This window comes from Dipodomys merriami, unplaced genomic scaffold (assembly GCF_024711535.1).
Source record: "Dipodomys merriami isolate MVZ:Mamm:240054 unplaced genomic scaffold, mDipMer1.0.p SCAF_577, whole genome shotgun sequence".
Lineage (NCBI taxonomy): Eukaryota > Metazoa > Chordata > Mammalia > Rodentia > Heteromyidae > Dipodomys > Dipodomys merriami.
This window is the reverse complement of record NW_027206154.1, coordinates 400,001-415,963: the sequence shown is the minus strand read 5'-3', so window position 1 is coordinate 415,963 and position 15,963 is coordinate 400,001. Positions and strand designations below refer to the sequence as shown.

The 15,963-nt window shown below is 40.5% G+C and overlaps 1 protein-coding gene across 7 annotated transcripts in view; it reads right to left on the bottom strand.

Annotated features, from left to right (window-relative positions):
* LOC138813031 (BEN domain-containing protein 5) overlaps positions 1–15,963 on the bottom strand; it is a 624,491-nt gene that overhangs the window by 265,915 nt on the left and 342,613 nt on the right. Inside the window, exon 1 of one of the 7 annotated variants that reach the window (XM_070001311.1) lies at positions 7,378–7,652. The exons of the other annotated variants lie outside the window; for them this stretch is intronic. Within the exon in view, the coding sequence (XP_069857412.1) occupies positions 7,378–7,411 (34 nt within the window). The 5' untranslated portion in view covers positions 7,412–7,652. Of the gene's footprint in view, positions 1–7,377; positions 7,653–15,963 lie in introns of those variants that run through there. 7 annotated transcript variants of the gene reach the window in all.

The window sequence follows — 15,963 nt, the reverse complement described above, 5'->3', positions numbered from 1 at the left end:
TGGCTTTTTTTCAGCCTAGATTTAGGATGGAGTTCAGACTCCTTAAACTTCCAGATCCAGTAGAACTTTTGTTTCCTCTCTAGCCTTATCTTTTCTTCCTTTTCCTTTTCTCTTTTCATTTCCCCTTACTTTTCTCTTCCCCTTCCACTTTCCTGTCCCCTTTCCCTTTCCCTTCCTTTTCCTTCTCTTTCTTTTCTTCATTTCTTGAGACAGGGTCTAGCATAGCCCAAGCTGGCCTCAAACTCACAACCCTCTGACTCAGACTCCCTAGTGTTGAGATTATAGGTATGTACCACCATGCCTAGTTGATCATATCAAGCTATTTTATGTTTATGTTATGTTCCCCAAATGGATTTGTCATGAACCTTTTGAAGGATAATATCAGCCAAAAGGTCCAGGCCAGCTTGCCACCACCCCAACTCATGGTCTTGGGTCTTGCCATAAGCCACCATGCAGGGGAGGGTCTTGGGTCTTCCCATAACTCAGGCCAGCCCTTCTACAACTCACCATCCTGTGGCTACTGCCCAGGAGAAGGTCTAGTTTGTTTCAAACAAATCAATCACCATCTGACAAACTGACGAAAGGGAGGAGAAAAAGGTAGAGAGGGACAATAAAAAACAGCCAATCCCAGTTTCCAGGTCTGGCTGCTTATTCTTCTAAGTGGCCTTTATTAAATAAATAAATCTTTATAATTGTGTTCCTCATTCCTGATTTTATGTCTATACTATCAGAGTACAAGTACCACTCTTGTACATTGCTTTGCCTAGCTAACTACTTCTTAACCTTCAAGATTCATCTTAGTCATTATTTCTTTCAGGGAACCTTCTAGGACTCTTGAGTTAGGCTACTTTCTTCTCACTATGTATTATCTTTCTGTTTATTCCTATTGTGTCCTTTTAATATTGCCAATTAGGATATTTTATTTATGTGTATGCATCTCCAACAGTCAGGGTTTCTAGAGATGAGGAACTTCATCCTAATTATTTCTCCCGTTCAATTTTCAGCACTGGGTCTGGTGCTTTAGAAGCTCTTGATGCATTCAGGTGAAAAAAAAATCTGTGAGGAGCATTGAGCATTAGTTTGTCAGATGGTGACTGATTTGTCTGAAACAAACTAGACCTTCCCCTGGGCAGTAGCCACAGGATGATGAGTTGTAGAAGGACTGGCCTGAGTTGTGGGAAGACCCAAGACCCTCCCCTGCATGGTGGCCTATAGCAAGACCTAAGACCCTCCTCTGAATGGTTGCCATGAGTTGGGGTGGTGGTAAGCTGGCCTGGACCATTTGGCTGATATTATCCTTCAAAAGGTTCATGACAAATCCATTTGGGGAACAGGTACATCTTTAACATAAGCATTCATTGAGCATTCATTGAGCATTATTCTATGTACCAGAAACTGCTAGATTTTTCATATACTTAGGACCATCCAGTATGTTTAAGAAAGACTCTCCACCCATTTAGACTTCAATAAATATGCTTCTAGTAAAACTCAGAGACTGCCTCCAGGCTCTGCCTTTGAACCTACCCTCCATTACAGTCCATGGCTTATACATTCATGTTTTGCTATTTATCCTTTCATCTCATATTTAGACTTGTCTGTTTTTCTAGCTCATTCAGAACTCCAGCTCTGACTGTTTCAGTTTCACTTCCCTCTCTGACCCCCTCTCTCCCTACCCTTTCTCCCATCCCCGCATCCTCACCCGGGACCACTACCTCCCACTCCCAACATCAAGTTCTACCTGGTTATGCTCCACCTCAGAGGACAGCCCAAGCTCATACCCTCAATATTTCAGATCCTTGAGTATATGAGAAAGAAAGAGAAGAAGTAGGCTTGATTATGTCACCATTCCAGTGAAGGCAGGAAATTCACTCAAGATGTCCAAGGTCATAGGACTTGGCTCTTGCTCAAAGCCAAGCTCCAGCCATGGTATTTCTTCTTCTGTGAAAGTAACACAGTTCTTCCAACCATTCCTTGCAGGTCCACCCATTTGTCAATTTCACACTTCTGTTAGGAGTTTTACCCAGCACCCCCTCTCAATGTCCAGCTTAAGCCCAAAAGAGAGAAGAGCTTTGGCAAAAGACACAGTGCAAGGGTCATGCTCAAACCAGTATGCCTCTGGGTAGTGAATGTCCTGTACTGTCTCTGCTACTTTTTCCAAAGGCACTTGGAATCCTCTTTTGAATTTGCTTTGGCACTAAAGAAGAAAAGCTGTCAAATTCATCTTCTTGACAGTTTTTCTTGGTACTTGATACTAAATCCCTCTGTGAAAAAACCTATACACCCTCAGCATTTTCAGTCATGACACACAACTTAAAGGAATTGTGAAAATTTGGGAAATACAGATCTCTTCCATGTCCCTGGAGCACTAGGCTCTGAGGTGAAATTTCTGAGGTTATGAAAAGAGAAAGTGCTTTGCTATTAGACAAAATTGGGTTAAAATCCTGGCTCTTTTGGAGCTGTGGACCTTGGAAAAGGTACTTGAGAATTATCCTATTTTCTATCTTCTTCTTTATTTCTTCACTCTAGACAATCTTTCAACCAATCCTGCCAATTTCACCATCTAAGTGGTTCTTCTGTTTCAATAGTTAAGTGTAGAGGCTTTGGAGTGAGACTGTCTGGGGTCAGATCTTATTTTCTGACTATATTGTCATATCAGTTACCTCTGCATCTTTGTGGCCAAAATAACCAATTGAATGGAGGTAAGATTTATTTTGGCTCACAGTTTCACAGTGTTCACCCATGGTTACTTGGCTCTGCTGATTTGAGACCTGTGGTGAGGCAGAACATCATGGTAGTGGGACCATATGGAGCAGAGCTGTTCAACCCATGGCAGCCAGGAAGCAGAGAGAGGAAGACCGGAAGGGGCCAGGAACAAGATACCCCCCAAGAACTTGCCACCCCCCCCCATACAGTGACCTGCTTTCTCCAGTTAGGTTCTATCTCTCAAAGTTTTTAGAATCTCCCCAAATAATACCACCAGCTAAGGAGCAACTATTCCACCCAATGACCCTGTGGGGGACATTCATTATCCACCCATTAACAGTTATATGGAGTAATTAATCTTTCAACATCTCAGTTTCCTCATCTACAAAATGGGGATTAAACATCTTGGGTTGTTAAGATTCAATGAAGTAATCCCTATAAAGGGCTAGTATAATTCCTGGCTTAGTGTAAGAGCATATAAAATTATACTGGCCCTCATTATCTTTTTGTTCAGTCCATAATGATCTCAGCTTTACACTGCCATTCATACTCCTCCTCCCTGCCAACCCATGATTATCCTGACTGGTTTATTTCCTTCACAGCCTCCCTTCCAGTCCATTCTCTATACCATAGCCAAAGCTTCCTTTCTAAAATGCACATTGGATCATGTGATTTCCAGATGAGAAATTGTGCCATGATGTCCCATTATGCAATTGCACACGGATAAAGCTTTTTGGAAAAGATCCTCAGTTATTGGTCTTCTTTCATACTTCCCAATGATTCTGAGAGAAACCCTGTCTCCTGCCATGTTATTGCCTCAGAGTGTTTAAGTAAATGTTCCAAGGTTATTGGTCAAGGTGGGATTTATACTCAAATCTCTCTGAGCTCAGAGCTTGTACTCTATTAATTTGCCCCTCTCATACCCTATCCATAACTAATAAGAGACATCTGATATGAAGTAAGGGAATGCTGTATTAGGTGAGAAAGAGTAGCTGGGAGGGATATATCAGGGCAAGCTTCTTGCCTGAGGAAAGCCTATTGGAGGGTTTAGAGCATTAGAAACCCGGAGGGAGAGTGAGGGTAAATAGAATGATACTGGAGAAAACGTGGAAGTGGCTTCTGAATTCTTTGGTGAGATGAAGCAAGGTTCAACTCTGGATATGCGTACCACAGATAATGTTTTCTTTCCCAGTACTGGCAAAACCACAAAGCTCAGGGGTTTTGTTCTAGTTTTCAGTTACTTCATAGTGGAGGTAGAAGGAACAGGTTAAGTCTCAGACCTTCCCAGATAGCTTTCTGATAGCCACAGACAAACAAACCTTGGTTGGTTAAGAAGGGGATAAGACCCCCTTCTTGAGTTCTACTACTTCCACAGTCTTATTATGAGACAACCCTGCAGTGATGCCAGTGAAATATTCACCATTTGATCTCAAACATCCCTAGAACTTTCTGGGCATCAGACTCTATAACAGAGATGAAGAAAACAATCTAAGATGGATCCTAGACTCAAAACACTCATGATTTGGTGGAGAGAATATCCCACATACAGCAACAACACTGTGGGAGGGGTAGGGAATGCTCAGGGAAGTGTTCTTAGAAATGGTACCTAAGTAAATTTCTAAGTGAGCATTTCACATTGAAGGGATGCTTCAGTTTATTTTAAAGACAAACGTGAGACATTGTTGTTATTGTTGTTGTTGTTATTGCAATTGCAGAACAATATGCTCTTACTTGGCATTGTGGAACATTCAGAATACGCAGGGTAGAATAGCTGTGCAGTAGAATCCCTGGATCGGGAATCTTTTATATAGTTCCATATCCTTGTGGAATTTCCTCAGTTCTAAACCAGGAATGATAGCAAAGATTTCAAGAGTATGGCAGAGTTTGCAAATGGCATCAAAGGGGAAATATACTCTCTGGCTATATTATGGGTCCATTGTAGTAGTGTTAAAGGATGGTAGGTTAGAATAAAAACAATTCTGCCATTTACAAGGTATAAGACTCTGCCAAAGTTATATACCAATGAGCTTCAGTTGCTTCCTTTGTCCAACAAGGCAGTATAACCTTGCCTAGCCACTAAATAGTAGCTACTGGTTCCTGTTTTCCATCCCCATAATGTTCGGTTGGCCCCTTCCTCAGCCTCTTGCCCCATCTATGAGCAGGACAGGACAGCAAGGCTCTGTGTAGAGAAAGAATGAGAGAATGTTCTCTAAGGGCTGTTTAGCTTTGACATCCCATGCATAAAACAACAGCCATATTGGACTATTGCTTAATTCTATCCAAACTGCCAGATAGGCATTTGAATAAGTAATCTAATATATACATTTTGATTCTATTCAATATTCAGGTCGTCTTCTGGTTGGAATGAGTATTCAGCATGATGATTGCTTAGAAACATACCATTCCAAATACAAATGAGAATTTTTTTTTTTTTTTTGCAATATTCAGTTCAGGGAGGATGGGGGGTATGAGATTAGGTTCTGTAAATAATCACATCTTTCACATCTTGGATGCCTATACACATAGTTGTTATATGCATTTCTTCATAGCCTTGTATATGCAAATCCTTAGACTCCTAGAGGCCTGAGTATACCCCCTGTGTTGAATCAATTTCCACATGAAGACAGTAGAGCAGGGCAGAAAGATATGTTCTCTCATCTGGCTTTTGAGGCCCTGCTACAACATCCTCCTCTCATAATAAGCAGTGCTCTGGCTCTCTTACAATTCCAGCAGCGACAGGAAACTCCTTATTTCTTAAAGCAGCTAAGCACATTGGTGGATAGTTTTGACTTGGGAAAATATCCACTCACATTGATTAATATCCTTAAATCTAGTATTCTTACATTGATCCTTGTTCTAGATTCTGTTTCTTCTGTAGGACTTAGGTGTGATAGCCCACACCTATAATCTCAGGATAAGGTGAGAAAAGCATGAGTTGGAGGGTAGCCTGGGATACACAGCAAAATGATTCCCTTTTCCCCTCCAAAAATATATCAATCCTGCAGGGATTGATGGCAATGACCCCTACCCTCCTACCACGTTAGCCATTCCAAGGAAAACCCATATGCCATCCAATTATAGGTTTATTTTTCCTTTTTCATCCTGGGAGACATCAATGGCAAAAGCTATCTCATGATACCCTGGTGAATTTCTTTTTCTCTGGCCTCTTGTCCTTCAGTATAAAAAAAGAAGCTTTTAAAGTACCAGAGGCAAAGTAGCTGTCTCTGAGGAAGAAAGCTTTTGTGGGCTGACCATTCCCAGCTAAGATCTCTATTCTCCCCTATCTGGTCCCTAAGGAACACTATTCCTCTGGAGCTAACACTCACATTTTCCTTTTTTCCAGCCAAATCACAGCTTTTAGATGTTCCCTGTGCAGATGTGCAGGATTCTTGCACACATCTGCATATCAGAGGGGGTAGGGGAAGTTGCTTGGCAAGAGGCCCTGGCTCAGCAGGAGTGCTTCATTGGCAAAACATGAGTTGTGAAAGGATATCTCCCTGTACTGTTCTTGGCCAAGGAACTCAGACAGAGAAGAAGCTGCACAGGACTGCTGGAGGTGGGGGGGGTAGGGTGCGCGTGTTGAGGAAATGGGTACATCTACTTACTTTCTTTTGGGGACTGAGAAAGTCAGTGAGCATATTTTAGGACCAATAACTGTTGTCTGAAGTAACGATACAAAGAGAAGAAAGAGAAAATGCATTCATTTACCTTTTTATCTTAGAGTAGCCTTGTAAAAGGTCTGATTTGTATTAAGTGAGTGACCTACTTCATATCCAAGATCTGCCTTTTAAAAAATCTGAGATCTTGGATAGGTACACTCTAATTTGTATAGAGGTGTCCATGTCTTTAAATAGAATGATATTAGCTCCTAGTGCATAGGACTAAGGAGAGGATTAAATGAGATAATCCCCATAAAGCACTTACAGAATGAGTGATGTGTTTAGCAAATGGTAACTCTTTTTGAACACTTTGTTAACTATATATTTATTATGTGGCCGGTTTCATTATGAACATCTTAAGCATTTTGTACTATTTATTTCCCACAATAAAGCTCTAAGATAGGTATTACTACACTTCTTTTCTTTTTTAACTAAATTCAATCAATGTACTAAATTGACATAGTAACATACTCCCCAAGGCCACATGGTATATATAGGAACAGCTAGAACTTTAAGTTAGACCATAGTATGTCAAATGGAAATGTCATTAACAAGGCAAGGCTAGAATTGGAGAGTCCCAAGGAAAAGAAGGCCTATGTCTATATGAATAGTTCAAGAAAGAAGAGAATACTGTATCTTGTTCAGAGAGGCTGACATCACAGATGAAAAAATGTGCTGAGTATCTTCAGATTGGATATATAAAGCATTTAAAGGAAAATTCAGAGGGGGTAGGGGAAAAAATTAAACTGAATTAAAATACAGGAAAAGAAAAGTAGCACAGAATCCCAGGAAGTGGCTATGGCTATAGCAAGTCACCGTGAAGAATGAGCCATGAGGCACGGGGTAGAGCTACCTGGCCATGATCAGGTTCTTTCCTTTCCTGGACCTGTGGAAGGGGACAGTAACACCTAGACCATATAGTAAAGACTAAATAACTGGGCTACACAGAAAGATTTACAATATTTATAGTATAGCTGCTCAATATATACATCTAGAGGAAAATATTTAAACTCACGTTTTGGAAGAAATGATTCAAGGAAGTGAAACATAGGCTATCATGTTTAACCTTTTGATTTGGGTTGTAGATTTAGTCTAAACTTTGAAAGATTGTTGGAGTAGACTCCTTAGACGAGTTTTGTCCACAGGATCCTTGGAAGCCAAAAGGAAATGCAATAGCCTTACTTTAGGGAAAGAGGGGTGTTACAGTGGGGGTCTGACTATGATATAGCCTCTTAGGTCAGCTCTGTGGACCTGTATTTGAGCCTCAAGGAAAGATTGGCTCCTAGTAGATGCTACTTCCTAAGGGCCACAAAGCCGTAAGTTTAGAGTGAGTAAGGTTTATCTTATGTTTGGACTGAAGAGTGTGGATTTGATTGTTATCTCATAGCTTGTTCTCATAGCTTGACATCATAAGCAGATGGAGCCTTGGTTGGAACACAAGATTTTTCCTGGTGGATACTGAGAATCCTGAGTAGGGTAGCATACTCTCAAATGTAACAAGCAGGGACCCACACAGAATGGGCTAAACAAGAAATACAACATGGTAGACACCATGTAGAAATGGATCGCATCCTTTGTGAGGTCACTTGGAGATATTTATAGACTTGTGGGAGGCCAGTTCTGCAGGGTAGGGGTGCAAAGTAGTAAATTACTAGTGATTATTGTAAGCAAGATCCCAAGTATGCCCTCAGGCTAGAGTTATTTGGAAAAATATTGGTTACGTAGTTCATGTTTATATTCCAAATCACTCCCAGAAGCCTGGTTTTTAGATATCCTTGGTTTACAATCCCAGTTCTACCATTTGTGAGTTGTGTGACTTTAGCCATGTCACTTCACATATTTGAGCCTGCATTTCTTTATGTGTACAAAGGGGTCATTTGTGCATAGTGTATAGAATACTTCTAGACATGTACAAGATATCCAGTAAATTTCAGAAAGTATTTTCTCTAGAGTTTCAACTCTGGAAGCATTTATTGGTGTTCAACAAATAAATGAGCATATGATGAGCTAATGAAAACTTAGAGTTTATCTGTCCCCACATCCTAGGCCAGCCTCTACCAACTGGCACAGAGAGTGGGGCTGCTGCCTTCCCACGGTCACTCATCTGACGTAACCAGTTCAGAACTGCCTGCTCTTTGTTTCTCTTTTAAATTCCAAATTTTGGGTTTGACCTTTGGAAGATGCTAGTTGGTAAAAGGCCCAGGCATTCCCACATGCTGATTGTCTGCTGTGCTTGGGTCCAGTCCCTACATATGGAACAGGACAACAATACTCGTAAGTGAGCCTCTGTGGAGGCCGCTCCCTCCTTCCCAACCCGTTCTCTGGAAAGTATCAAAAATAAACAAGAGCACATGTAGCAGGAGCATTCCTCTCTGCGGTTGTGTTGCCAACAGATGGGTCACAATAGGTGATCCTCCTGGGCACCCATCCTGAGCAGATTGGGGTAGAGAATTGATTTGGTAGTTGCTAGATGAAGAGAAACTCCAGTTCTTCAGATCAAACTCATGTGTGTTCAAAGGCTTGGGACTCACTTCTGTGACTACTTGGCAGTGGTACACAATTTTCCTCATTTCCCTCTCCCTTCCCTTCTCCCTCTCCCTCTTTTTTCCTCTTTCCTTTCCTCATTTTTATCTCTCCTCTCCTCTCCCCCTTCCCCCCTTCCCACCCTTTTACTCCCCACTCCCTTTCCCTCTCCTCCTTTTATCCTCTCTCCTCCTCTATTCTCTCCCTGTCTTCCTCTCTCTTCCCTTTCCTTCCCTTTCCCCTCCTCCTTCCCCTTCCCCTTCCTCTTCCCCTTCCCTTTCCTTTCTTTTCCTTTCCTTTTTTTGCTGGGATTGGAAGCATTGCTTCAAACCTACCAGGCAATTACCTAATCAATCATTCAAATCTATCCCCAACCCCAATCACAATTTTTCTTAGGGAAGATTTGAAAAGAGAGTTGCCCACAGTCACACTGACCTCAAGAGATAGAGCCATGACCTTAGATTCATTCCTCCTGAATCCAACTTTGGTGGCTTTGCTCTGCTCCCAGGCAATTTGTTTCAAGTATCCATGGTGGCTTCCTATTTTTCAAGGGTCTCAAATTTATGTGTTCTAGTCTAGCCCATAATAACTAAGAGATTTGGTATTCATTCTACCTTTCTAGACTTATTTCAGACTCAACAATTGGCTTAGACTAGTTCTACTCTTGAAAAATTGATCTAAATTTTCCTCTAGGATTTTTGGTTTTTTTTTTTTGCTTTCACACTGTTGTAGTATCCCTGCTTCCTCATTAAGTTCATCTTCTTGACTCTGCCCTATCTGGAACTTTCTGACTAAAGTTCATCACTTTAGAATGCCTTTGGGGCTTATCTAGACAGGGCTGTATCATGTGGGACATATGGGGTCTGATTATAGCCTCCTTCTAAAGGGGTGAATGCACCAATGTCACAGCCCAACAGGCCTCAAGGGGGTGTGAGATGAAAGATAAGGAGCTCTATAGCAAGGTCTCACGGAGAAATGGAAAACTGTGGGAGATAACTTGGAAGGTCAAGACAGAAGACAAACTCAGGAATATCTGTTTGGAATGTAGGGAAGCATGGCCAAGGAAAGCGATAGGAGATTGCCACCTAAATAAAGCTGGCACAGACAATACTAGGTGAGTCCTCTTACAGGTCTGGGAATGGCCTTTAGAAGCATTGAAATGGACAGAAGCTCCCAGAGGATACATCAGGCCAGGAGGGAAATTTTCCAAGTCCAAGGGCTGTCCGGTAGAAGCTACAACCTGAAGTCAGAAAAACAGCTGTGCTCTTAGGAACAGAATTATAGATTATGCGATGGGGGAGAGGTTAAGTACGCTTTTTTGAATGAAGAGAAATTTGGGTGGTTATGGGACATGGAGAACAGAAAAAGGAAGTAGATTGGGAACTTCATGTTAATTTACAAGAACTTCAGATAGCCGTTCCTATTTTTTTTTTCCTGTTTCTGGATTATACTATACTGAGCTGAACAAATTCAGCACTTTCTTATTTTATTATTCATCAAGCTCTTGTGAGCCTGCTCTGTCAGATCCTATGATAAACAATGGGGAAATAAAAATATATCAGATACATTCTTGGAATTTAAGGATTTCACTTCTAGGAGAGAAACATTCACGAAAACTCAGAAAGTGTCCTGAGAGCCCTGAAGAAATAACTAACCCAGATCAGAGGCAGAGTTGGGAGGGAGAGGAAAAACAATGGATTAGGGAAAGTTTCTAAGGTGGTTAAGAGGAAAATAATATAACATGTAAAGAAAAATATTGTCTGGTTATTTTCACAGAGACAGAGTCAAGCTTAGGGGATGAACTGGCCTCCAAATAAAATATATTCAGTTCAGAAGTGGATCTTAGCAATGGACGAGCCAAGTAATTCTCTGTGGATATCCAGATTAGCAGGCACATGACATCGGGGAGCTCTGGACTCTAGGCTGAGGTTCAAGAGGAGAGAAAGGGTTCTAGGCTCCAAGGAGAGAGAATGACCCCATCTAGAGAGCCTCAGCTTGATGACAGAAACTTCAGGAATAATCTTTACCATTTTCCACCACCTGGCTACCAGGTCTCTCTGCATTAGGTTTTCAATTCAAAGTTCCATCTACGAATAAAGTTTTACTTGTTTCTCATAGGTCAGGCATTGAGTATCTTGGTTTGGATCCTTGGTAGGAAGGAATAAGTGGTCCTGGGATGAAAGGGGTTGGAGGTAGATCCCAGCACTAAATTTTACCACCCCTAGTTTGTGTGGATTCTTTTGATCCTGTTCTCTGCTTCGGATGAGGGCACTGGGGATGATTTGGGCAATTTGGGATTGCATTGTTTCTAATCATTTGAATCTTACCAATTTAGCATAAAAAGAGCTCTCATTTTAGCTTAGCTCAGTTCTGCAGTGCATTTTGCACTGTGGTATGGTGCCTAGGTGATAAAGATACCTTACATTGTGCATGCATTTGTCTCGGGGAATTACAAGCAAAAGTTGGCTGAGGTTAGGCTTGATTTTTGTATTTTTGGTCTAGACCAACTAGATGCCATTTGCTTGCTGACAGGGACATTAAAAAGGTACTTGATTTCTGTTTCACTGAGCTATGTATGCCCATTAGCTACTTTTGTTGTTACTCAAGGTGCTATTTTAATGATAATAGTAATTTTTCAAACAGCCCAGAAGAGAGTACTTGATTCTTTTTCAATCACATCCTTTTCTTTCCCTTTTAACTCTGTTGAGCAGAACTGAGATGAATCTCAGAGTCAACTAGAGTGGGCAAATTACCAAGAATAAATGCAGTAATAGCCATTAATAGAGCACAATGGTATATTGGAAAGGACATTGACAAGAGTCAGATGGAACTAATTTTGAATCTGCGCTTAGCTGACTAGTTCACTGGCTTTTGATAAGTCACTTCACTCTTAGTTTCCTCCTCTACAAAAATAGGGAAAATAATTACTTCCAGAAAGGACCTCTGGGACAAGTAAATTTTATTTAATTATTCAGGAGTTGAGCCCCATGGTATATTCCTTCTGTGCCATGGGTACCTACAGAGCATCTGGCACACAGTTGGTAGACAGCAAAGGAGAATAGCTAGTAACATTCATTTGAGAAATAATACATTGTGAATTTCCAGCCAGATCCAGAGAGACAAAGAAAAAGAAGATCTTCTCTATATGGATCTAGAAATCAGACAGGCTGAATGGGTTAAGAGTTCAAAGCAGTTCTAATGACAACACTAAAGTTATTTGCCTATTGCTATCCTCTCAGCTTAGACTCAGATATGCTCTCTTCCTGAAAGCAATTCCTGTTTCTCTAAAACATCTTTAATGTAATTAATATATTCTATTATTTTTGTTCTGGCATTAACTCCACAAGCTAAATAAAACATGGGCAGATTTTAGCCATTCACTGAGAAACTGCTGTTGCTGTTGCTGCTGCTGCTGCTGCTGTTTCGTGTGTGTGTGTGTGTGTGTGTGTGTGTGTGTGTGTGTGTGTGTGTGTGTATGTGTGTGTGTGTGTGTGTACAGGGGAAGAGAGAGGAAGAGAGATAGATACAGAGAGAGAAATACCAAGTTTTACTGATTTATAGAATTTTCCAGTCTGTTACTCATGACTTATACTGTACAACTTGAAATTTACTTCCATTCTGGCATCTTATTGGTTAATAGGAGATGGAATCTTGCAGCTTTTTCTGCCTGGGCTAGTTTTGAACCAATAATTTCCAGGTCTCAGCCTAATAAATAGGATTAGAGGCATGAGCCACAGGTGTTCGGTCACATATGACAGTTTTGAATATACTAATTCCTAACCACAGGCATCCTCAATCACCAGAGAAGTGTTCTATTAAGTATGTGTTTCACTTGTCCACTTGAAAGGCCCTTGTTTGACTCAACCAACCTCTAGCATTAAATGAAATAGAGAATAGAAAGCACTTGATGCCCTTAAGTCACTCCATGGAGTCAGATGACCTTGTTTATCACCTAGTTTTGCCTTTTAGAATCTCAGTGTGAACTCAGAAAAATTATTCAACTACACTGAACTTTAGGTTCTTCATATCTCAAATGGGTATTATTATGGAGATGATCCAAATAATTTCCCAGTGTTCTATTTATAAACTAAGGCATGCTGTCTTGGCAAAAGGTGCATTAGTATTAAACCTGTGAAAAGCTGGACACCTATTACATTTTATGCAGTCTGGATCAAGTTGTCCCCCTTCCCACACTGCTGATCTTGGGTTTTTCTCAATAGCTTTGGTCAGCTAAATTCTAGCTAACCATTGGGGGTTGATTCTCTGCTCTCCCTACCTGTCAAGAGCCATCTACCACAGTAGATAAACCAGAAGCCCAGCTTGGTGCTTCTTGGATCTCCCTCCTTACATTTCTGATACAGCAGAAACAAAGAACACAATGGCCAGGGCCAATAACAGTCCATAACCCTAGTCAGTGTGTGTTTATGAGCAGTTGTAGAAGTACCTGGGAGATGCAGATTCATTTGGGGTTGGTAGAAGAAGAGGCTGCATGTTCAGCAGGCAAAAGCCTGAAATATCCCTGTCTGTTCAGGGCCTTGGTGCATTACTATGCACTTGAGTCTGCAGTCACACTAGGAATATTCCTAGGATTAGGCCAAATTCCTATCTGAGAGCCAAATTTGGAAAGGCCACCATTCTCCTTCAGAAGTAAATGATTTCACCAGCTCCATCCTCCAGCTGTGCAAATTGGTTAATTACCATGGCTGTAATTTGCAATCAATATTATCTCCTTGGCATCTACTGCACCGAAGGCAAATATTTACGTCCACATTTGAAAAGGGGCACATGGTCTTAATTAGAAGCCATACATGGAACACTGAGCTAAGTGATTCTGAAGGCATTGATGCCAGGGTTTTTTGTTTTGTTTTGTTGTGTGGTTTTTTTCTGTTTTTTAGTCTGGAAGATTTGAGGAAGAAAACACAGGCAGATGATAGATCAAGGCCCTGATTTTCACAAGCTAAAAACAAATGCAGCCACTAATCCTAGGACACAAACTTAACCACTGAGAAATGGGAGAAATGCTTTATGTACAAAGCTGCTTGCCAGAACCTCTTATAATGGTAAAATGACATTCACTTAAAATGTTAAATAAGAAGGAGCTATTTACTTGATGGAGTAGTATCCAGCCATCAAAAATAATGGTTATTAAAAACTACATATCAGCATAGATAATTATTTCTATGGTTAATTGATAAAAAGAATAACAAATGTGGGTGATAAAAGTGGAGATTGCCATAGTGAATCTGGGGAAGGAAAGGGGAGTAAGAAAATGGTGAGACAAAGGACAAATGGTGAACCAATGCAACAGCGATATTTATAAGACACTATGTTGGAAATGAACTTTACAGCTTGGTGGGAGTGGAGTCAGGAGGGAGGGAAAGTGAAAGAAAACAAGGGAGAGGGCAACAATGTTCGACAAGAAATGTACTCATTACCTGACTTATATAACTGTAACCCCTCTATATATTACCTTAAACAAAATTAAAAAAATTAAAAAGAGGAGACTGGTTGTCTATAGAGTGACTTGGAGACTACAAAAGTAGTTTGGTGAAAGGTATAGATTGGGAACTATGAAATGCTAGACTTACAAGAGCCCCTGGAAATGCCTGAATTAAGGGCACAAGCTTCCAAATGGGAAGCACATTAATTTATAGAATCTCAAGGAATTCTGCCCTCCTTGCAAGACTCCGACTTTAGCCCACCATCATTGGTATTTTTGTCTTCCTTCTAATATTCTCACCAATAAGTTGTCTTATGGCTGCTTGAACACATTAAATGCTAGCCCTATTATCACCTAAGAAAGCTGATGGTAACTTAATCAAGATTTTTCTGTTGAGCTTAAATGTGTCTACTCCCATGGACTTCTTACTTATGAAGCACACAGAACACTTCTACCCCTCCACTGTGCTGTGTGCTCTTAAATTGACTTTCTCTGTTAGTCTTCCTAGCAACCCTTTGAAGTCAACACAATTATTATTTCCCCACTATAGATGAAAGAAAAAAAATGTAATGAGAAGCTATGCGGATTTCCTTTTTTCACCCCCAGAGTTATCTGACTTTAGTATTCTGTAGTTCTGAGTGCCTTCTGTGCTCCAATGGTTTCCTTAGAAACACTCCAATTTAAAGTTTGGGCATTTGAGTTGAACATTAGGTTCTCCATAGACTAATAATTGGAACAGAAACCATCATTCCTTGTGATGGTTATGTCTATGGGACAAATTGACCAGGCAACAGTGTGTCCCCCAATTGGCCAAATATTATTCTGCGTGTTTTATGAGAGTGCTATGATTGAGTTTATCATATAAATTGATAAACTTAGGGTTTCCATAATATGAGTGGGTTTTATTCAATTAGTTGAAGGCCTGAACAGAACAAATGGCTAAGAGGGAATTACTGCCTTGATAAGAGAAAATTCTTCTTACTTAATTACTATGGGACTTGGTCAATGATACTTTTCCTACTTTTATACTTAAACTGAAATGCCTGCTTTTCCTGAAATTCTTTAAGGTCTTCAGCCTTCAGACTGGAACTATACTATTGGTTTTTCTGTTCTCAGGCCTTAGCATTCACATTAGAACTATAACTTGGCTCTCTGAGACCTTCAGCTTACCAACTACAGATCTTAGGACTTGTTAGTCCTCCTGAATATAGCAGCCAACTCCTTACCATAAATATTTTCACATACATGTGCATGCATGTGCATGCGCGCACACATACACACACACAGAAAAACTCTAAAATTTTCTTATTCTTACAATCACACATCCAATAATAGAGCCAGTTATCACATTGGCCTTTATTGGCATCCATACTGCTTCACTAGTACAAAATTCACCTAATGTGGCAGAGCTAAGTTAACACATATGTTTAGTAGTCCCAGCCCAAGACTCTTTAACTCTGCTCTACTGCACCAAAGCAGCTGAGAGAAAACATATTCGTATTGCCTGTTCCTAGCTTTTCTGGCATGAGAACTTCCAAGAGACCAGACAGGCAAAAACTTGTTTTTTTGCATACATCTAACCATTCATTACACAGTTAGCCATTAACAGAGAAAAGGTTTTCTTCCTCTTATTACTAG